The following is a 23,058-nucleotide window of genomic DNA, read 5'->3' as shown; positions in this document are numbered from 1 at the left end:
CTGATTCTCACATAATCATAAGCCATAACCCTTTCCTCAATATCTACTTCCCCAAGAAAATTTCAGGTGTCAGGGTAAAGTACCATATTTCTGGCATATCTTTTGGTACAGTAGGAGCTGTGAGTAGAATATGTGTAGGCGGTCTGCACCACTCCCACAAACACTTCCTTTTCACCATGACCTCTATCCCAGAGGCCTGGGTTGTGGCCTGCTCAACTTACTCATTCTACACTATGACCAGTTTAGAGTTGAAATGCAGGATTGGTTCAATATTAGGTAAATGCTAAATGACCACATCAGTTGCAAGAACAGTAAAAAATCATGTGATTGTTATCTATTGATAGAGAAAATGCTTTTGACAAGAGGCAATACCCATTCCTGTCTAACAAAATCCCAATAATTCAACTGCTAGAAAACATGAATAAATATATCTTTCCCTAATATAATGAGAAGTATCTAGCTAAATATCACATTATATGTGATAGAGAAAAACTAGAGGCCTTTCCAGTAAGATTGAGGACTAAACAAAGATTCCACCACCATTACTATTTGATATAGCACCAGAAATGTTAGATAGCAATAAGAAAATGAAATTGATGGGATAACCATAGCCTAAGAATAAGCAAAATTACTGCTTTTTGTAGATCATATGATATTTTGCTTAAAGAATACTACACAGTCAAATAAAATAATTAAAAATAACTTCAGCTAAGTTGTAAGACATGAAACATATCCATACAGTTCACCAATGATTTCTCTATATTGCCAAAAACACAAAGAAAGAAGAAATAGAAATTTCAAAGTAACTTTAGAGTAAATAAAATACTTGGGTTTTTACCTACCAGAATATACATATGATTATGAATGTGAGAAAACACTTTTTGCACGAATACAGACCTAAATAGTTGGAGAAATATTAACTGCTCATGGTAGGCTAAAAAATATCACCTAAAGTCATTTGCATATACAGTACCACCCCAATTATTTACTTTTTTTTTGTGAGGCAATGAGAGTTAAGTAACTTGCCCAGAGTCACACAACTAGGATGTGTCAAGTGTCTGAGGCTGGATTTGAATTCAGGTCCTCCTGAATCGAGGGCCAGTGCTTTATCCACTGCATCACCTAGCTGCCCCAAAACTTTTTATTTAATTCCATACCGATTAACCTATTAATGGATAAATTTAAATTTGGAAAACATAATAAAAGAATTTCTCTGGAAGCACAAAAGGTCAAGAATTTCAAGGGAAATAAATAATGGAAAAAGGAGGAAGGAAAGTAGTATTGCAGTACCAAATCTCAAACATACTACAAAATGGTAATGATCAAAATTGTTTGTTATAGGTTAAGAAATAGAGAAATAATTAGAATGGAGCAGGTACACAATATGTAAAAGGAAACAAGCACAATAATTTAGTGTTTGATAAATCCAGTAACCATCTGGGTTACAAATATACTATTTTTTTTCTTTTTTCTTTTCTTTTCTTTTTTTTTGGTGAGGCAATTGGGGTTAAGTGACTTGTCCAGGGTCACACAGCTAGTAAGTATCAAGTGTCTGAAGTTGAATTTGAACTCAGGTCCTCCTTACTCCAGGGACGATGCTCTATCCACTGTGCCACCTAGCTGCCCCACAAATATACTATTTGATAAAAATTGCTGGGAAAACTATAAATCAGCCTGAAAGAAACTAGGTAATGACCAACATCTGATACCATATACCAGCATAAGCTCCAAATAAGTGATAGGCATAAAGAGTTGTATTCTAAACAAATTAGAGAACCAACAAAGAAATTTCTATTCAGATCTATGGATGGGGAAAAAATTCATGATCAGAACAAAGGATAGAGAAAATCAATCATAAAAATCCAATACAACCAAAATTAAAGGAAGCAAATAGATAACTGGGGGAAATATTATGCAGCAATGTTCTTGGATAAGTCTCATTTGTCAAATAGAGAATTAACACAAATTTATAAGAATAAGAGCCAATTAAATAGTCAAGAGATAAGAACAGGCAGTTTTCAGAGAAAAAATCAAAGCTATCAATAGTAACATGAGAAAATGCTTGAAATCACTAATAATTAGAAAAATCCAAATTAAAACAAGTCTGAGGTTCCATCTCATACCCATAAGTTTTGACAAAGTTGACAAAAAAAGGAAAATGACAAATATTGGAGCAACTGTAAATGATGCTTGGTTAATATACTGTTAGATGTTTTATAGTCTATTCCAATTATTTTACTTTGAAGCCCTAGATTTATTACAATGTACCTGAGGGTTTTCACTTTGAGGGTTTCTTTTATTATGTTATGAGGGGATTCTTTCTAATTTCACTTTGCCCTGTGGTTCTAATATATCTGGGCAATTTTCATTCAAACTTCTCAAAACATCATATACAGTGTCTTTTTTATGGTCTTTGTTTCAGGTAGATCAACAATTTTTACATTTCCTCTCACCCCAATCTCTTTTCCAGGCTAATTTTTTTGAAATTATAAATTTTATTTTTAGGCCTTTCTTTAGTATTTTTTTGTTTCTCATGAAGTTAATCATTTCTGTTTGATCCATTTTACTTTTCATAGGGTCTGTTACATTATTAAGGTTTTGTACCTCTTTGTGTCAAGCTGTTACTTTTCCAATCCTTTCATCTAGAATCTACATATTTATATTATCATTTTTTAACTCTTGCTTCATTTCTTCCAGGAATTTTAGTTGACCTTATGGTTAAGCTGTGTTTCACTTTGGGCCTTTACTTTTAAAGGTTGTGGACTTACTCTCTTCTTCTTGGTTTGTGTCTTTGGCATCCCTTGTTCCATAATAATTCTTGATCATGAATGACTTTTTAAGCAATTCTTCCTACCTGGCATTTATAAAGTTGATAACAAAAGGTCTCAATCCAGGTTCTTTCCAGAAAAAATTATCTCTATAACTTGAATATTCTGTAGCACTTATAACAAGATGTAGAACTATTCACTCACTATGCTTACTTTTAATCAAGAATTGTCTTAGTTTAAACAAATAAGAATTATACCCTCCAGCTGCCTTTTTGTGTTTTAATGTAGTGATTGATTTTTATTAAGTGATTAATTACACTTACCTATACATCACAGGCTGGTTTGCCCCAGGAGATTTAGAGTCCATCACAGATAACTTCACTCTCCATCTTGAGACTTTAAGTAGATTTGATACGTTGATGATATTTATTTTCTATCAGGATGCCATTTCATTCTTTGCTTTCTAAATTTTATTAAGGACTGCAGATTATTAAATGCCCAAATGATTTTTATAACTTTCATCTAGGTATTTTAGAGGTATTGCACTGCATCTTGATTGAAAGCCCAGAAGCCTTAAATTTGATATCAGAGGGACACATAAAGTCCATCATTTCTCTTCTGGATAAGCATGGCCGAAATCACAAGGTAGGTGTGGGAAGAACAACAGCAATTTGAGTTGATATGGCACCTTCCTTCTGGGGATTCAGAACCCTTTGTAAGAAATGTCTCTTTGTTCCACAGAAAGATAAGTTGGCAGAATTCTTTCTTAGTTTCACAAGCTATGCAGTAAGACTGATGCACAAGATCAGCAAAACAGCCAATCTTTATTTGAGATCATGGTTCCTAATTTCTTCTCCATACCTAAGGTTTTCTCATTAGTGTGATACAGTAGATAGTTATAGATGTAAAGTCTGAAAGCCTGGGGTTCACATTCAACCTACTGTTCTGTTTAACTCTGTGACTGTAGGCAAGACATTTAACCTCTCTTAGCTTCAGTCTCTTCACCTATAAAACTAAGATAACAGTATTTATACCAGTTTCTTCATAAGACTGTTTTGGGGTTCATAGAAACTATAGAAAATGCTTGGCAAACCTTAAACTGTTCTATGTCAATTATTAGCATAATTATCAAATCCTTAATAAAGCTCTAGGTATCATATGAGACCAAATACATTGATTCAGTACTTTTTCCTATACTCTGGGTGCTTGTTGACAGAAAGATAATACTTATACACATATAGAAAAATATAGAGCAGAAAATTATTAGAATAGAACCTCGTTATAAAACTAGCTTGTCAGTATACAAATACAATCCAACAATGGATGAGATCCCATTACAACCCTGGAAGGTAAGAGATTTTGTAGATGTTAGTCTGTACCACTAGTGAGTTTACCACTAAGTAACGTACAGACTAACAAGGCAAATTACTTTAACTCTCTGGGCCTCATTTATCTCCCCTGTAAGTGGACATATTATCTCATCTACCTGAAAGCAGGGAACTAGATCAGATGATTTCCAGCAATTATTTCTAGTTATAAGACTTTGTTTCCCAATCACAAAGACAGGCAAAACATTGGCTTTGGTCTAATTCTATGACACTTCCCTACTCTTCTACAGTTTACTCAAATATACATATGTATAGGATCATAAGCATTATATGGGAAATAAAATCAGGAACTGATGACCAGAATGATACTTGTAGATGAGAGTTAATTCATTGTTAAGATCTAGGATACACAGGGAGCTAAAGTTGATTTGTGCTTGCAGGCCCACATTTTCTAATCTTGCATCAGCCTTTGATGCCGTAAATCACAAATGCATCTTTGGAAAAAAGGGAAAGGAGGTTCTCTCTACAGTATTGTTTAGATGATACACAGCATTCTTAGAAAGTATGCAAGTTGTGGACTTGAACACATGCAACATTATTTGGCAAAGACTAGAAAGTAATATGTATGATCTCAAATTACTTTCTCAAATATAATAAATCAAAAATAGCCATGAGGTTTAGTTTTTAGAACCAGTTTTTTTTCTGCATGCTAACATGTTCCTTCCTTCCTGCTAAGTGTAATAGAAATAATTGATACGTATTCAGGTAACAAGGAAGCATAAGCTGATAGCTACATACAAACATTGTTGAAGTTCTAAAGTTGCTATCTGGCTATACTGTCTAAAATTATCTAATGAGTGGTTGCCAATAAATTATAAGTTTTAGCAAGAGTTTAGACTTTTAAGCATTTATTAAGGAGAATAAGAATTTGGTGAAGAGAGAGAGAAAGAGGCCTAGATTCAGCTATCTGTCTCAGGAGCCAGCATCTCCTGCTCCGCTCCCCACTGAGGTCCTCACAAAAAGAGAGTGAGAGAGCGAGCCTCACCCCTTCTTCGTCCCATAAGCCTCCTGTGAAGCTGGGAACATCCCATACACACACACACACACACACACACACACACACACCTCCAAGCTAATTGGCTGGTAGCTTTGATAGACAGTACCCACGAGCAAACATTACTTCCTGATACCAAGGAACTGATCTTCTAAGCCACATGGCTTGCCCTCAGATGCCTTCTCCTCATGGCAGAGCTTTCCTACAGTAGTTCTCCAGCAGATGGCATCACTCCAATTATTGCAAAGTCTATTGATAGAGTGCTTACTCTAATCAATGTTTCTCCACAGGGACTTTTTAATTATACTGTATAATCTGTATTATAGGTTCTTTCAACCAAAAGTCACAAAACATTTAATAGATATTATTTAGAAGCAAGTTTATGATTCTCATTTTATAAAAAAAAGAATATCACCAATAGCATAAGTCAAAGTACTAAAATGTACTTAGTGATTTGGTACTTAGTGTGATTTGCAGCTTTTAACCTTACAGATCCCAATTTCTCTTTGAAAATTTCTGGATACTTAGTGAAACCTCAGCCAAATTTATCTCTGTATTACAAATTATATTTATGAATGTTAAGAGTATAATTTAATTTTTTTCTTAGAAGATTTGCAGCAGGAAGTATGGTTGTCTAGAATTAAGGTCCTTTTAAAAGAAAAAATATGACATAATGTAATTTAAGTTTCAAGGTAAAATGTAATCCCAGGTTGTCATAGTGGCATTGTGGTAGCTGTCTTAGAACCCTAGGTGGTAGAGATTGGTGTTAAAAGTCTAGAAATAGTCTGGAAAAGGAGCAAACAACAGAAAAAGAATGTGACCAAAGAAAGTTACTGTGATGAAAGGGAAGCTCAAAACACAAAACTCAGAAGACAACAGTAAAAGCAAAACTACTACATCCAAAGCCTCATAGAAGAATGTAACTACACTAGGCCAAATAATTTTAACAGCTTTTTAATCTAACATGTAACACGTAAGAAGGATTATTTTTACCATACTATCTCTGCATAAATGTGAGAACATACATTCATATACAGATCTCATTTTTTAAAGAATAACACAGGATTGACCAGACGTGACTCAAAGCTTGGGCATCTATTGTATTCTTTTTCCCCTTTCAGGCTCCCAAGAGTCTCTGTGACTTAAGTCTTAAATTTTCACTGATAGCATTTTGTGGTTCAGTAGCAAAAATATTTAGATGTACAGATATCAAACCATAGTGGTCTTTTGGAACAGCATTTTCCCCTCTTCCCATAGAAACCACTGTTGGTTCCTCCAAATCATGATTAAATTTGAAAATACATAGTTGAGGGTAAAGGGACAATTAAGACTGAAAGACTTTGAGGTAAAGAAACAATGTTCTGTTGGACCATTAGGGAGCCAGAAGCCATACACTAATGTCACATTGTTATACTTTAGCATTTTCAAATTTGTAGATGGATAAGTATTGCAGAGTGGTGAAAGAGGTTCTTTCATAGTGAAGGGTTTAGAATTAGAGTATTTAGGTTTAAGCTCTAGTTCTACGGATAACTTTCTCCATAAACTTAAGCAAGTCATTTCACTTTTCTGTGCTTCATCTTCATATGTTAAATGGGAATGATAACAGAATTTCCTACTTATCCCATTTCTTCATGTATATGACAAATACTTAAGTGCCTGTTATTCACAGAACCATGTGCTAAACATAATACAGTTGGCAGTGATGTGGTACCTACCTTTATAGAGTTTTTCATGTATGAAATTATATAGAGAGCACAGAGCCAAGATTATGGAGAAAATGCAGGAATTCCTGAACTCTCCCAAATTCCCCTCCAAACAACTTTAAAATGATCCCTTAAAACAAATTATGGAGCAATAGAACCCACAAAAGGATGGGGCAAAACAATTTTCTGGCCCAAAATAACTTCAAAAATCACTAAGAAAAGTCTGTCAAATCAGAGTGTAAGTAGAACAGTCTAGAACAGGCAGTGCCCTGGAAAGAGAGCAGCAGGCCTTGGAGGCAACTGAATTGGCAACAGGGGCTTCTAGAGCTCTCAACACAGACAGTAATAGGATTGGACAATTGGTCAAAAGGAGCTTATAGGGGTCCCTTTGCTGAAACTGGGTGCAGAACTACATTGCATTGTCCATACACAGATCTGGGTTGTAGCCCTGGGTCACAGTACCAGAGTGAGGAGAAGTACTAGCACATCAAAGCTTGTGGATGCAGGGAAGCAGGGACTCTCATATTTCCAGAGTAGAAAAGTGCTTTTAGACACTCATAGACTAGAGCACAGACCAGGAGAGTAGTAAACACACTTCTCCTTAGATCACACCACTTTGGAATAACTGAAAACGTACAGACCCCCAAAATTAATTCTGAAAACAGCTGTACAAAAAACCTGAAGCTTGGGGCAATGACCCCTTAGCCCCAGAAGAAGAACCTAAGGTTAACATAAAGTTAAAAGTCTAGAAATAGTCTGGAAAAGGAGCAAACAACAGAAAAAGAATGTGACCAAAGAAAGTTACTGTGATGAAAGGGAAGCTCAAAACACAAAACTCAGAAGACAACAGTAAAAACAAAACTACTACATCCAAAGCCCCATAGAAGTATGTAACTTGTTCTCAGGCCCAAAATAACTCCTGGAAGAACTCAAAAAGGGATTTTAAAAATCAGAGATATAAAGAAAAAACTGGGAAAAGAATTGAGATTGATGCAAGAAACTCATGAAAAAAATTTCAATAGCTTGGTAAAGGAGGCACAAAAAATACTAAAGAAAATAGCACTTTAAAAAACAGAATAAGGGGCAGCTAGGTGGCACAGTGGATAAAGCACCGGCCCTGGAGTCAGGAGTACCTGAGTTCAAGTCCGGCCTCAGACACTTAACACTTACTAGCTATGTGACCCTGGGCAAGTCACTTAACCCCAGTTGCCTCACTAAAAAAAAAAAATATAAATATAAATAAATAAATAAATAAAAAACAAAATAGGCCAAATGGTTAAAGAGGCACAAAAATCCACTGAAGAGAAAAACTTAAAAGGCAGAATTGGTCACATGGAGAAAGATGTACAAAAACTCACTGAAGAAAAGAACTCTATAAAAAGCAGAAGTGGCCAAGTGGAAAAGGAGGGACAGAAGTCCACTGAATAAAATAATTCCTTAAAAATTAGAATTAGGTGAGGGAAGCTAATGACTCCATGAGATATCAAGATACAATAAAATAAAGTCAAAAGAATGAATAAATAGAAGAAAATTTGAAGTAATTCATGGAAAAACAATTGACCTGAAAAACAGATTGAGGAGAAATAACTTAAGAATTATTGGCAGTTAGGTGGTGCAGTGGATAGAGCACTGACCCTGGATTCAGGAGGACCTGAGTTCAAATCGGGCCTCAGACACTTGACACTTACTAGCTGTGTGACCCTGGGCAAGTCACTTAACCCCAATCGCATCACTGAAAAAAAAAAAAAAAAGAATTATTGGACTACCTGAAATCTGATCAAAGAAAAAGTCTAAAGTCTTTCAAGAATTTATCAAGGAAAACTGCTTTGATATTCTATGGCTCTCAGGTCAAGGAGAAAATATTGAAAGTAGCCAGATAGAAATAATTTAAATGTCATGGAGCCACAATCAGGATAACACCTCATTGAGCAGTTTCTACATTAAAGGATCTAAGAGCTTGGAATAGGATATTCCAAAGGGCTAAGGAACTAGGATTACAATGAAAAATTACCTAACCAGCAAAACTGATTATAATCCTTCAGGGAGAAAATGACTATTTATTGAAATAGAGGATTTTCAAAAATTCTTGATGAAAACATCAGAGCTGAATAGAAAATTTGCCTTTCAGATATGACTACAGAGAAGCACACATAAAAAAGGTAAATAGAAGTATAAATTATAAGGGATTTAATAAGTTTAAACTGTTTACATTCCTACATGGGAAGATAATTCTAGTAACTCCTAAGAGTTTTATCATTATTAGGGCAGTTAGAAGGAGTATACATAGACAGAGAGCACAGATATAAATTGAGTATGATGGGATGATATCTAAAAAAATTAAGGGTGAGAAAGAGGAATGCACTGGGAGAAGGGGAGATATGTAGAATGAGATAAATTATCTCATAAAAGAATTTAAAAAGAGCTTTTACATTGGAGGGAAAGATGGGAGATTTGGGGGGATAGCACTTGAATCACACTCTCATTGGAATTGACTCAAAGCGGGTGATAACATACACACTCACTTGAGTATATAAATTTATATTATCATACAAGAAAGTAGAAGGAGAAGAAAAAAAGGGGGAGGCTGATAGAAGGGACTTTTGAGAAGGGACAGGGTGAAAGGAAAGAGAGAATAGGTTAAATAATCGTAACTATGAGAAAAAAAATTACAGCAAGTTTCTCTGGTAAAGGTCTCATTTCTCAAATATATAGAGAACAGAGTCAAATTTATAAGATTACAAGTCATTCCCCAATTGATAAATAGTCAAAAGATATGAATAGTAAGTTTTCAGAAGAAGAAATCAAAGCTATCTATAAGCATATGAAAAAATGCTCTAAATAACTGTAGATTAGAGAAATTAAAATTAAAACAACTCAAAGGTACCGCCCCATTCCTATCAGATTAGCTAACATGAAAGAAAAGGAAAATGACAAGTTTGGGAGGGGAAAATTAGGACACTAATGCACTGTTGGTGGAGTTTAACTGATCAAACAATTCTGGAGAACAATTTGGAACCATACCCAAAGAGCTATAAAACTGTGCATACCCTTTGACCTAGCAATACCTTGACTAGTTCTGGATCCCCAAAAGATAAAAAACCAAAAGTAACAGAACTTAAATGTACAAAAATATTTATCACAGCTCTTTTTTATGATGGCAAAGACCTGGAAATTGAAGGTATGCCAATCAATTGGGGAATGGCTGAACAAGTTGTGGTATATGATTTTGATGGAATACTATTATTCTAAAAGGAATGACAAGCAGGATGTTCTCAGAAAAACCTGAGAAGACTTGTGTGAACTGATTAAAAGTGAAATTAACAGAACCAGGAAAACATTGTACACAGTAACAACAATATTTTATGATGACCAACTGTGAATGACAGCTATTCTCATCAATACAATGATCTAAGACAATACCCAAGGACTTATGATGAAAAATGCTATCCATCTCCAGAGAAAAAACTGATGGAGTCTGAATGCAAATCAAAGCATACTGTTTTCAACTTTCTTTGAGGGGGGGGTGTATGGGGGTCTGTGTTTTCTTTTGCAACATGACTAATATGGGAGTAAGTTTTGAATGATTGCACATATATAACTTATCAAATTGCCTGCCTTCTCAATAAAGGGGAAGGGAGGGAGGAAAGGAGGGAGTCAATTTCTATTCAAAAGTTTAAAAAAGTGAATGTTAAAAACTTTTTACATGTAATTAGGAAAAACAGAATATTGCACTAAATAGGTACTTACATAATGTACTTTATAATTAAGTTTATCAAAGAGTTGCAAAACAAAGTTCTATGAAAGGGGGAAAGGAGGGAATAAGTATTTATACAGTGCCTGCTATATGCCAGGCATTGTGCTAAGCACCTTTAAAAATATTATCTCTTTGATCCTCACAACAACCCTGTAAGGTAGGTACAATTATTATCCCCGTTTCACAGTTGAGGAATCTGAGGCAAAAAAAGGTTAAGTGACTTGCCCAAGGTTATACAACTAGGAAGTGTCTGAGGCCATATTTGAACTCAGGTCTTCCTCATTTCAGACCCAGTGCTCTGTCCACTGTGCTACCAGGTGAGTTGTAGGAGAGAAAGACTGTTACTATCACAGTACTAATTAAGTGTTAATTAAGGGATCAAGGAAAGCTTTTTTCAGGAGATAGCCAGTGACATGTGTAGCCTGCAAGGCTCCATATCATGAAGTAGAGAGGAGGGATCCCCTGAGAAAACCCTAGGTTAGTCAGAAACCCATATTGGGGTCATTGAATGTAATAAAAAATGGAACTGACCAGTCTGACATGTCAGCATTGAGAGGAAGACACTGCAGGATCTCTTGCTATGTCCTGAGACACCATAGGAGGCTCTGAAGATGCATTATTCTGAACTTCAGATATCTAGGGTGTGGGCTAACAAAAGCTTAGTGCTGGAATCCAGGTGACCCTAAGAAAAACCAACTAGGGATGATCATTCCACTTAAATGTTCTGTAGGAGATATAGGCTGGCCCTAGTATAGAATTCCAATTCAAAACTAAGGTTTTAGAGATGAGTAAAGCTTTAGATAGTGAGCATTATAAAGAATTATTCATCCAAATATACCCCAAAATACAATCTGGAATGGTAGAATAACTACAACTGCAAGCAGACTCCAAAGAAAGCAGGAATTTTCTAGGACCACATAAATATTTAAAAGGAATAAAACAAAAGATAAACAAATTGAAATAAAAGCTCTGGAGAAAAGAATTGGAAGAATAAATAGCTTAGGACAGAAAGTGAAAAACTCTTCCCTAATTAGCAGACTTCCTGAAAACTAGAATAATCAAAGAAAAATCAATAACTTCATGATAATAACCATAAATATTAGAATAAAAATTGATAATATACATAAAATATAAATAAGTATAAGTATAAAAAACAACTAACCTAAAGAAAAAGTCAAGGAGGGGCAATATAATCATCTTTAGACTACCTAAAATTATGATTAGAAAAAAAGTCTAGACTCTGTTTCAAGAAATCATAAATGAAAGCTACCCAGACTTCTTAGAACCAGAGAGAAAAGTGAAATGAAAACATGAGAGTCAAGAGAAACCTGGCAAGGCAGTGTTATTTGGGAGGCTGAGCTGGCAAAAGAGGGTTGAACACATTGCATGTATACATGTAAATACACACATGCATACACATACAGATTTGGGTGTGAAAATACATTATACAACTGGGGAATGGTCATGAATAGGGAGAGTGATTATTAAAATGGAAGCTGATACTGGAGAGGGTATAGTCACAAGCAAAACAAACTTCATGATCCTAAAGAAGGGATAAGGTGGGGCAGGGCAATCAAAAACTGGAAACTGTGGGGGAGGGGGATCACTTATGAAATGGCTGAGGAGCCAAGATGGCAGAGGAAAGGCAGTAACTTCCCTGAGCTCTGCCTAAGACCCCTCCAAATACTTTCAAATAATGCCATAAGACAATTCCTGGAGAAGCAGAACCACAAAGGACAGGGTGAAATCATTTTTCAGCCAAAGAAATCTTAGAAGGTCATCAGGAAAGTTCTTTTGTGCCTGGGGTAAGGGGGAAATGGAGCGCAGCCCAGCTGGAGATCCAACCCTAGCATAGTTTGCACCAGGGAACCGGGCCTTGGGAGCTTTGGAATCAGAAGCAGCAGCAGCTGCTTCTAGAACTCAGCCCATGGACAGTGAGAGGGTTAAGTGGCTAGCCACAGGGAGATTACAGGGGTCTCTTTGCTGGTGTTCAGGCAGGACTCTGTTCTTTTGCCCGTGCTCAGATCCAGATCCCAGTCTTGGGTGGCAGCCAAGGTGGGAGAGGGGCACAAGCACACAAGCTTAAAGCCACAGCAGAGCAGGGCTTTGTTCTGGGTCCCAGGGCACCAAAGCAGGCCTGTGCAGGCCAGGACACGGGCTGGAGGAGTGGTGAACGTGCCTCTGCTTAAATTGTACCACCTTGGAGGAAGTATCTCAGAGAACAGCTGCTCAAACCTCCTGAAGCTTGGGACAGTACACCTTCCACCCTGGAAGCAGTGCCCCACTTTAAGAAGGAGTTAAAATTCAAGTAATAGGTGGGGAAAATGAGCAAACAGAAAAAAAAATGCTGACCCTAGAAAGTTTCTATGGTGACAATGAAGATCAAAATATACCCTCAAAAGATAACAAAGTCAAAGCTCCAAATCCAAAACTTGCAAGAAAAAATATGAATTCGTCTCAGGCCATAGAAGCTCTCAAAAAGCACTATTCATGATGAAAAGTCCTGAGCTGAATAGAAAATTTGATTTTCAAATACAAGACTCTAGAGAAGCATAAAAAGATAAACAGGAAAAAGAAATCATAAGAGATATTGAAAGGTTAAACTGTTTATATTCCTACATGGGAAGATGATACCTGTAACTCTTAAGAACTTTCTCATTATTAGGACAGCTGAATGGAGTATATTTAGACAGAAGGCATAAGTGTGAGTTGAATATGAAGGGATGATAGCTATAAAAAATAAAATTAATGGGTGAGAAGAATGCCCTGGGAGAAAGGGAAGGGGAGAAGTGGAATGGGGTAAAGTATCACATAAAAGAAGCAAGAAAAAGCTTGTGGAGGGGAGGGGAGGTACAGGAGAGTGAGTGAGCTTTATTCTAATCAGAATTGGCTCAAAGAGGGAATAACATACACATTCAATTGGGTATAGTAATCACTCTTACCCTTCAGGGAAGTAGGAGGGGAAGAGGATAAGGTGGGTGAGGGTGAATGAAGGGAGGGCAGATTGGGGGAGGGGGCAATCAGAAGCAAAACATTTGAGGAGGGATAGGGTGAAAGAAGATAGAAAATAAAGAAAATGTCATGGGGAAGGAATAGGATGGAGAGAAATATAGTTAGTAATAGTAGCTATGAAAAAAAAATGTGAAGCAAGTTTGTTTGATGGGCCTCAGTTCTCAAACACATAAAGAACAGAGTCAAATGTGTAAAAATAAGAGCCATTCCCCAATTGATAGATGATCAAAAGATATGAAGTTTTCAGATGAAATAATCAAAGCTACCTATAGCCATATGAGAAAAAATGCTCTAACTCAACTATTGATTGGAGAGATTCAGGTCAAAACAATTCTGGGTACTACCTCATACCTATTGGATTGGATAAAAGGACAGCAGAGGAAAATGGCAAATGTAGGGGAAAATGAGAAATTAATATACTCTTGGTAAAGTTGTAAACTGATTCAAACATTCTGAAGAGCAATTTGGAACTATGGCCAAAGGGCTATAAAACCATGCGTACTCTTTGACCTAGTAATACCATTTCTAGGTTGGTATCTAAAAAGTGATTTAAAAAAAAGTTGAATTTGAAATTGGGGAGATATCCATCAATTGGGGAATGGCTGAACAAATTGTGGGATGAGATTATGATGGAACACTATTGAGCTCTAAGAAATGATGAGCAGAATACTATCAGAAAAACCTGGAAAGACTTACACGAGCTGATGCAAAGTGAAATGTACTGTATACAAAATAACAGCAATATTTTAAGATGATCTGCTGTGAATGACTTAGTTATTTTCAACAATATAGTGATCCAAGACAACTCTGAAGGACTTAGGAAACATGCAATCCATCTACAGAGAAAGAACCGATGGTATTTGAATACAGATTGAAGCATAATTTTTTTGTTAGTTCCTTTTTCTAAAGTTTTTTGTTTGGTCTGTTTTCCTTCACAACTTTACTAATGTGGAAATGTTTTGCATGACTATACATGTATAACTTATATTGAATTGCTTTCCTTCTTAAGGGGTGGGGTGGAGAGAGAAGGAGGAAGAGAATTTGGAACACAGTGTTTTAAAAATCAATGTTAAAAAAGAAATGGCTGGAAAGATTGTACTGGAACGGAATATTATTGTACCTTAATGCAGATTATAAAATGATTTACATAGAGAAAACTAGAGGGTCAAAAATGTCTAAACTAAAAAAAGAAAAACTAATTGAAACTATTAACAGCTTCAACAAAGTTGCAGGATAACAAAACCAAAAAATCATCAACATTTCTACATATTAACAAAAAATTAATCTAGAAGAGACAAAAAGAGAAATTCCCTTTTAAAAACTGCAGATAGTACAAAATGCTTCCTAGTCTACCTTCCAAGACACATGGGAAATATGTAAACACAATTACAAAACACTCTTCACACAAATAAAGACATTTGAATAATTAGAGAAATAATAGGGGGCAGCTAGGTGGCACATCGGATAAAGCACCAGCCCTGGATTCAGGAGGACCTGAGTTCAAATCTAGAATCAGACACTTGACACTTACTAGTTGTGTGACCAACCCTGAGCAAGTCACTTAACCCTCACTGCCTCGCAAAAAAAAAAAAAAAAGAGAGAGAGAAATAATAATTGCTCATGGGTAGACTGAACCAATATAATAAAAATGAAAATGTTGTTTTGCCCATGCTCAGATCTGGATTGCAGTCTTGGGTGGTGGCTGAGGCAGGGGAAGAGCACAGGCACACAAGTGCTTACAGCCACACAGCAGTCTTCTTCAGGAAAAACATACTCATTTCCTTCAGTTCTCATTAGCATTATCTCAAGGCCCTTTGCCATCTTGGTCTTCCTCCTCTTTAAATGATTCATGTTCTGCCTAAATTCTTTGTCTATAACTCAACACAATACTCCAGATGTAGTCTGCAGATTATCAACTCCCTTTTCTAGAACATTATACCTCTTAGTGCAACCTAAGATGAGGTTAGCTTTTCTGGGTGTGTCATACTCATTCAATTCATTCAACAAACATTCATTGAGAGACACTCATAACCAAAGTATCATGCTTTGGTATAAGGTATACAAAGGTGATAGAGATACAAAGATAAAGATGAAACAATCCTTACCCTCAAGGAAAGTTAGTTTTATTGATAGGAAACAACATTTGCATACATGGCAATACAAAAACATATTTTGGGGGGTTTTTTAAGTAATTTGAAAAGGAAAGCACTAACAGTTATCGACAGAGGCTTCAGAAAGACCTTGTCTGTGAAGTGTCAACAACAATATTTTAGGTTTAGGTTATCATCTTGTTGTTTGTCCTTCATTCTGGAAGAGGACCAGTGATATCAGGAAGGTGATGTCTTGACTTGCAAGTGAATTAGATTTAAGTGAGGCAAGGCTGTGCAGTCATCTGCCTTCCTCCCTCCTCCAGAGTTATTAGAGTCCAGTGTCAGGACGTAGGTCAGGATGACTTGTGATGGCTCAGAATGCAGTGGAAAACCTTGGCCTTTTAAAACTAAGCTCTTTCTTAGGTCTCTTTGTCTGAGGCAACACCCATTCAATAGTTAAAGCCTAGGTAAGAATTGAAGTAAAATGTGGCCTACTTTGTCTTCACAAAAGAATTAATCTTGGGGAGGGGAAGACACTCAGAGTTTTGGCCAGAAAAATAAAATTGCTATTTACACTCACTCTAAACCATCAAAACTGAAACAGTGAGTGAGTTTGAGCTAGGGCCTGTTATTAAACCCATATTACTGGCTCTCATAATCCCTAGGAATTCAGTCTCAAGATAGTTTTCCTAGGGAGTCAGCAGTGTTAGCTGTAAGGCTGGAGGTAGAGGAGAGGAAGTAGGCTCAGGTGAGGAGAGTTCTAGGAGCCTGAGTAGGGTGGCCAAAAGGGGTATGATGGAATGGCTGGCCAGAGGGTTAGAGATTAGGATGCTCTGCCTCTTTTTTGGTAGGCTCACACCCAGAATCAAATCAATTCCACAGAACAACCCAGGCAAATTGATATGATATTAGGCTATTAGAGTTCCAAGGGATACTATCCTTTCTCTTAGTATCCTCCTCTCCAGTAAATCTCCCATTTTCTTTTTAAGATAGAATGACTTTGTCTTCTAAAGATCAACAATTTTTATTTGTTTGGGTTTTGTTGTTGTTGTTGTTGGTTGTTTTTTTTTATTGGGGGAATGGGGCGAATTTGTTCTCATTCTCTAGTTATATTCAAGGAAAATGCCTTCCAGCAAAGCTTAGGTTTACAAGTCATGATAAAAGATTATGTATGCCAGAAGTGCAGACCCACTAGGCAGTAAATTTCTTATTGAGGGGGTGGGGGGTGGGGGGCTAAACTTGGCTTTTACTAAAACTATTAGAGCAAAGTTTCTGTCCTTATCTTCCTCCCAGGCAAAACACAGAAAACTACTTGATAAACTAGATGAAGGCTACATTTAATATCCTGACCATTTGGGGCCCTTTCTTAAAATGAGAAATTACCCTTTGGATTTCTGATTTCCATAGTTGATCCATTTCACAGAGTTGTTATAGTAAGATCTCAGTGTAAAACTAGCTTTGCCATTCTTTTCTACTACCTCATAGATGTTCTTTTTACTTGTCTGTCATGCAATTGAAATTCAGCAAGTCATGCAGAAAATTAGTTTGTAAGAATTAACAGATACAAATGCTATCAATAACATATACCTACTTAACTTCATTAAGTATGGAGTTTTGAATGGCCATTATGAACATTTAAAATATAGATCTTCTTTTTTCTGTATTGGTGGAAAGTGTTTTACTCTTACCATTATTTATCACGGGATTGGTACATTTGCAACTGAAGGAAAGCAAAGGGAGAATTATCTCTAATCCAGCATAACTTCTTCTTTTGAGACTGAAGAACAAAGTCTGAGTGAAAGAATATGAGAATGAATGAAATAATGCAATCTACTATAGACAGTTAGTATAAACTTCAAGGACTTATCCCAGTGTGGCCTTTTAACTAGAAGGGACAGTTTGGTGTCTCTATCAATAAAATAGAGAGGTAGTAACAATATGGTTGCCATTTTTTGCGCAGTTTAAACTGTACAGCTGTACAGCTGAAGGGAACTTTAAGAGGCTACCTAGTCTTATATCATTTTACAAATGAGGAATAATCCTAGAATTAAAGTGACTTGCCTAGTGTCACAGATTTTAAGGAAATGGTGTAAAAGTCAAATTAGAAACAGATCCTTACAGACTGCGAACTGATATAGAAAACCACAAATTAACATTATATTGTATTGCATTTTAATTTTAAAAAAAACATTTCCCAGTTATATTTTCTTCCTATTGAACTGCACTAGGGAGTTTTGTAGGATCAATTTTGACACCTCTCTTTTAAAGTTTGGGACTTCTTAACACATCCTCTTACCTGGTAGTAAAGTACTGTAGTGATTCATTTTTGGAACTTATGGTTTTTAGGTTTCTTCTCTATGTATACTGCTTGGTGATTTTTTACTGTGTCTATATCATTGCAGGTTCTTGATGTACTTTGCTCTCTCTGTCTCTGTAATGGGGTCGCAGTAAGAGCCAATCAGAATCTTATCTGTGACAACCTGCTGCCCAGAAGAGACTTGCTTCTACAGACCCGGCTCATTAATGATGTGACAAGGTAGGGTTATTATTGTGTTGCTGAGCACCATACTTGACCTTGTCTGGACCACGAAGAGAGGAAAAACAAACAAACCTTGTCACCTGCTTTCATGAAATTTATCTACAATGGCAGGGCATTCTCAGTGTTCTGTGCTCTAACTGCAGATCACAAAAGGTGATAAGTACAACATCCTCTAGTGTTTCTGAGCATGTTTCTGGCTTCTCCTAGCTTGACTATTTTATAGTAACTATTTATAAAGCCTATTTGGGATGAAAACTTTGAGAATTAGCCTAGTTATGTAATGATTGGAATGATGCCACCTGCTGGAGACTTACTGTAGGAAAGCTCCACCATGAGGAGGAGGTCTCTGAGGGCAAGACCATGTGTCTTGTCTTTGGCGTCAGGAATTGATGTATGCTTGTGGGAGGAAGAAGGGGGAGGCTGGCGCTCTGACTCTCTCTCTTTCGTGTGGACTCTGGTGGAGAGTGGAACTAGGAATGCTCTCTCCCTTTAATAGATAGATGAATCTAGGCCTTTATCTTTCTCTTTACCAGATTCTTATTCTCCTTGATAAATGCTTAAAATTCTAACTCTTGCTAAAGCTTATAATTTATTGGTGACCACTCATTAGTTATTTTAGACAGTATAGCTAGAATTTTAGCCCCCCCCTTACAGTTAAGACCCTGTGTGTTTAGGAAACTTGATGTGAGTATAAAAATGTATTCTTTAGAGTGGTTAAGAATTGAAAACTGCACAACCACAAAGCAATTTCATTTTGCAAATCATTTATATAAGCAAGCTATATGAAAATCTATAAAACTAGTTACTGCAACAATTTACAAAGATTAATTTCCTCTAAATAATAACAGTAGTTTTAAATGCTTGACAAAATTATGAACTCAAGCAGTAGACTGCTTGATAATCAGTGATTCTATATTCAATGTTCTAGGGTCCCTTCATAGTTTGAACCCAGGCCCTATCTATACCTGATTACTCCTGACTAAATTTCCATCATTTTTTAGACAAGGACCAGAAAAAAAATTTCCAACTTTATAGTACTTAAAGGACAAAGTTACAGAGTTACATGTAGAAGACAAACCAAACAAATTGACTTAAGAATGAAGGAATATTATGTAGATTCAATTCAGACATCTTCAGCTAAAGAAAATTATTACTTAGACACATTATTATTTTCCCTTAAAATGAAAAAAATTTAAAACGTTTCTTCTGCCCTTATTCCACCTTCACATTCTAGGAGCAACATATAAAACATTTTCAAATAAGAGAAGACAATACTGTGATTTTACTTGGCTCAAGTTTTCAAAAACAGATTTTTCCATTATCATCAGCCAGTTATACAATTTTCCAGAAAAAACCTGAAACATGCAGAAGATTTGACTGTCCTTGGTAAAAGGAACTGGAAATCTTTACACAAATTGACAAATTATAATACACAAAGTATTATAATAACCTCAAAATTGTAAAGTCCCAAGAACCTTCTTCAGTTACAAATGATTTCTAGGGGCTACTCTGAATTATCCTAAAATAATCTCCATTTAAGAATTAGGATTCCAAACCAATTTAGGTGTAGAGATAAACTATAACTTTCTTTTTATGACAGAAGTAAGGAAGTTTGTGGTGGTGTAGAGAGTCAACATAAATCTTAATTTTATATTCCAATTAGAGGAGGTATTGTTAACTGCTAAATCCCAAGGTAACTACAACTTTTACTTTTCAGTAATAATAACATTACACACACACACACACATATGTTCCTTTTATAAGAATAAGATGACCAGCTCCTCCCTTCTTCTTCCCTAACCCATCTGCACTTTTTTGTCCTTCAGGGTCTGTGGGTGTTACCTGATTTTTATATTTCATTTCAGCATCCGGCCAAATATTTTCCTGGGAGTTGCTGAAGGCTCAGCTCAGTACAGGAAATGGTACTTTGAGCTTATAATAGATCAGGTGGATCCTTTCATAACAGCAGAACCCACACACCTCCGGGTAGGCTGGGCTTCTTCACCAGGCTATGCACCTTACCCTGGTGGTGGAGAAGGTTGGGGAGGCAACGGTGTTGGTGATGACCTTTACTCCTATGGCTTTGATGGGCTTCATCTGTGGTCTGGTAAGTATAATTTCCAAAGCTGTATTCAGTTATTTTTCCTCATATTAAGTTTGGAAAGGAATCTCTCCCATAGCTTTCATGCCTTTTCTGAAGGTCATTGTTCTAACCAGCAAGGAGTCATGAAAGAAGGATTTCCTTTTCAACTTTACCACCAGGTCACTGAGACTGAACAAGTTATTTTTTCATGACTTTTTCTGTCCAAATGCAGAAATGTACCTCTATTTCTCATAACTCCTAAGGATATGGCCAAGACAGTTAATAGTTAAAATTTGTGCTTAAAATTTTCAGGCCTAAATCAACTCTTCCATGTTATATGCCAGTACATGAGTTAAAAAATATGTAAAAATATGTAAAATCAATATTTTAAGAGGAGGAGCTAAAGATAAAGTAACATTTAATCCTAGAGTCATTAGGGGGCCACTGAGGTTTGAATACAGGAAAGACATGGTCAGACCTGTTCTTTAGGGAAATTAATTTGGAACTTCTGTGGAATATGGATTTGGGAGAGGAGAAACTTGAGTCTGGAAGACCAAACTAGGGTAGTGGCTATGATGTATGTAAAGAGAAGGGATAGATAATATAGATGTTGTGGAGAGATGACAAGGTTTGACAACTGCCTAGATATAATGGATGGGAGAGAATGAGTATTTGAAAATGACATTTAGGTCCTCAACATAGGAGACTGGAAGGTTGGTGGTACCCTGGACAGTAGCAGGAATGTTTGGAGAAGAGTTGGGTTTTGGGGGAGAGATAATATAGATCTCTGATGATCATACCCCACCCATATTTGTTCATCCTTTATGATTCAGTCCATCCTATCCACAATAAAAAGGGGAAAGAGTTGGGCTTTCACCCATAAATTACTCTTTGGAGGGCAGAACATACTCTCAGAGGTTACTTCCTTAGCCACAAGATGATCTGCGGGACATGAAGTTTACAGGCTTGGGGGAGGAGGGAAATTTTCCTATTGGAACTGATGCAGCTGCTCTGTGAATGTCTGGATAGCAATTAGGTTAGGTTATAACTCCTTTTCAGGACCAATGCTTAGCTCAGAAATAGGGAGATTGGGAGCTTTCACAGTGGAGAGAAGGAGGCTCATAGGGGAGGATGAGTTAATGTAATGAAAATGTTTGCCTATGTGAATTAACTTGTGTATATTTCATATAATTAGATGAGAACCATATAACACCCTTTTTGCCTTAGCTGACAGGAAATTCAGAGTTAAATTAAATGTCTTACATTTTGTATAATTATGTATAATCAAGCTACTTGATATCCTTTTTGAAAGTAGACAGAGTATAAGGACTAATTAAGTAAAAAGAGGAGACATCATAGTATAATGAAAAGAATATTGAACTAAGAATCAATTCTAATCTTTGCTACTTATTCTGCCACTTAGTAGTTCTTATCAACTTTTTACTATAATTTCAATTCTCTAAACCTCAGTTCCCTCTTTTTTTTTTTTTTTTTTTTTTTTTTTTTTTTTGCAGGGCAGTGAGGGTTAATTGACTTGCCCAGGGTCACACAGCTAGTATGTGTCAAGTGTCTGAGGCCAGATTTAAACTCAGGTCCTCCTGAATCTAGGGCTGGTGCTTTATCCACTGTACTACCTAGCTGCCCCAGTTCCCTCATCTTTAAAACCAAGGGCTAGGACTAGATAATTTCTAACATTCCTCAGGATTCTAATGTTCTCGTGAGGGTGTTTGGGCTATAAATGAGATGTTTCTTTAGTGTTCCAAGCTTCCTAAAGAATAGTTGAATATATAAATAAGGTAGTATTCTAATACTCAAATGATTCTGTCTGCTTATCAATGTGGAAATTCCTTCTAATAATGCAAATAACCACCCATCCATGTCTTCCCATCTGGTATGACTCTCATCTATGTCTTCCTATAAATTTACCACAGAGATTCCACTGAATTTATTATGGGCCTTTTTCACCTTTTTTGCATTGCAAGGATACCAAATGAGCACGTATACCTTTCTATCTGTTGTCCCTCACTCTCATATACCTAGCCTATCCTTTTTATCCTATCCTACCTTTCAGTAGAGTTATCTATTACATTTTCTTCATAATTTTTCATTTGTAATATGCTTTACTCTGACTCCCATTACACTTTGGGAAATCTTGAATGCTCATAGAATTATATAACTTACAGCTATACAACATAAGTAGAAGTATGGGATTAAAAGAAATATGCAGTTGCCCAAAGGCAATCTCATTTACATCCTTTTTCCTATTCAACTTTGAGCCAGTGTCATTATTCATTATTCATTCATTTGAGACAAATACATCTATTAATGGATGCATTCTTTAAATTGTCTACCTAGCTACATATCATTGATGTAATTGGTTAAACTTCTATATCATAAAATAAACTTTTATATGGTAAAATCTGTGTCAAAGTCTTTTATCCATTCCTTTTCATTTTTAAAAAATTATCTATAACTTATTAGGTCAGGATAGAGATGTTTTAACTATATGAAATGTTTTTCTCATTTTTATTTTCTCTTCTGTCATTGTAACTTATTTTAATCTTTGCCTTCACAAGTCAGTGATCTAGCTATTTACGGATTGCTGATTCAAAAATGATTTACACATGAGTAATGTGACGAGTAAAATCTAATGTTTGTGTCCTTACCTGCCCCTCCTCCCCAAGTATGGTGTGGAAACTAGCTAGGATTTACTTATAAATTAGAAAC

The 23,058-nt window shown here is 36.1% G+C and overlaps 1 protein-coding gene across 1 annotated transcript in view; it reads left to right on the top strand.

Moving 5' to 3' along the window:
• RYR3 (ryanodine receptor 3) overlaps positions 1–23,058 on the top strand; it is a 681,173-nt gene that overhangs the window by 348,360 nt on the left and 309,755 nt on the right. The window contains exons 16-18 of the mRNA XM_043982013.1: positions 3,295–3,413; positions 18,112–18,245; positions 20,114–20,355. Coding sequence (XP_043837948.1) covers positions 3,295–3,413; positions 18,112–18,245; positions 20,114–20,355 — 495 coding nt within the window. The remainder of the gene's footprint in view (positions 1–3,294; positions 3,414–18,111; positions 18,246–20,113; positions 20,356–23,058) is intronic.

The sequence above is a fragment of the Dromiciops gliroides genome, chromosome 2 (assembly GCF_019393635.1).
Source record: "Dromiciops gliroides isolate mDroGli1 chromosome 2, mDroGli1.pri, whole genome shotgun sequence".
Taxonomy (NCBI): Eukaryota; Metazoa; Chordata; class Mammalia; order Microbiotheria; family Microbiotheriidae; genus Dromiciops; species Dromiciops gliroides.
This window is presented reverse-complemented; position numbering and strand designations above follow the sequence as displayed.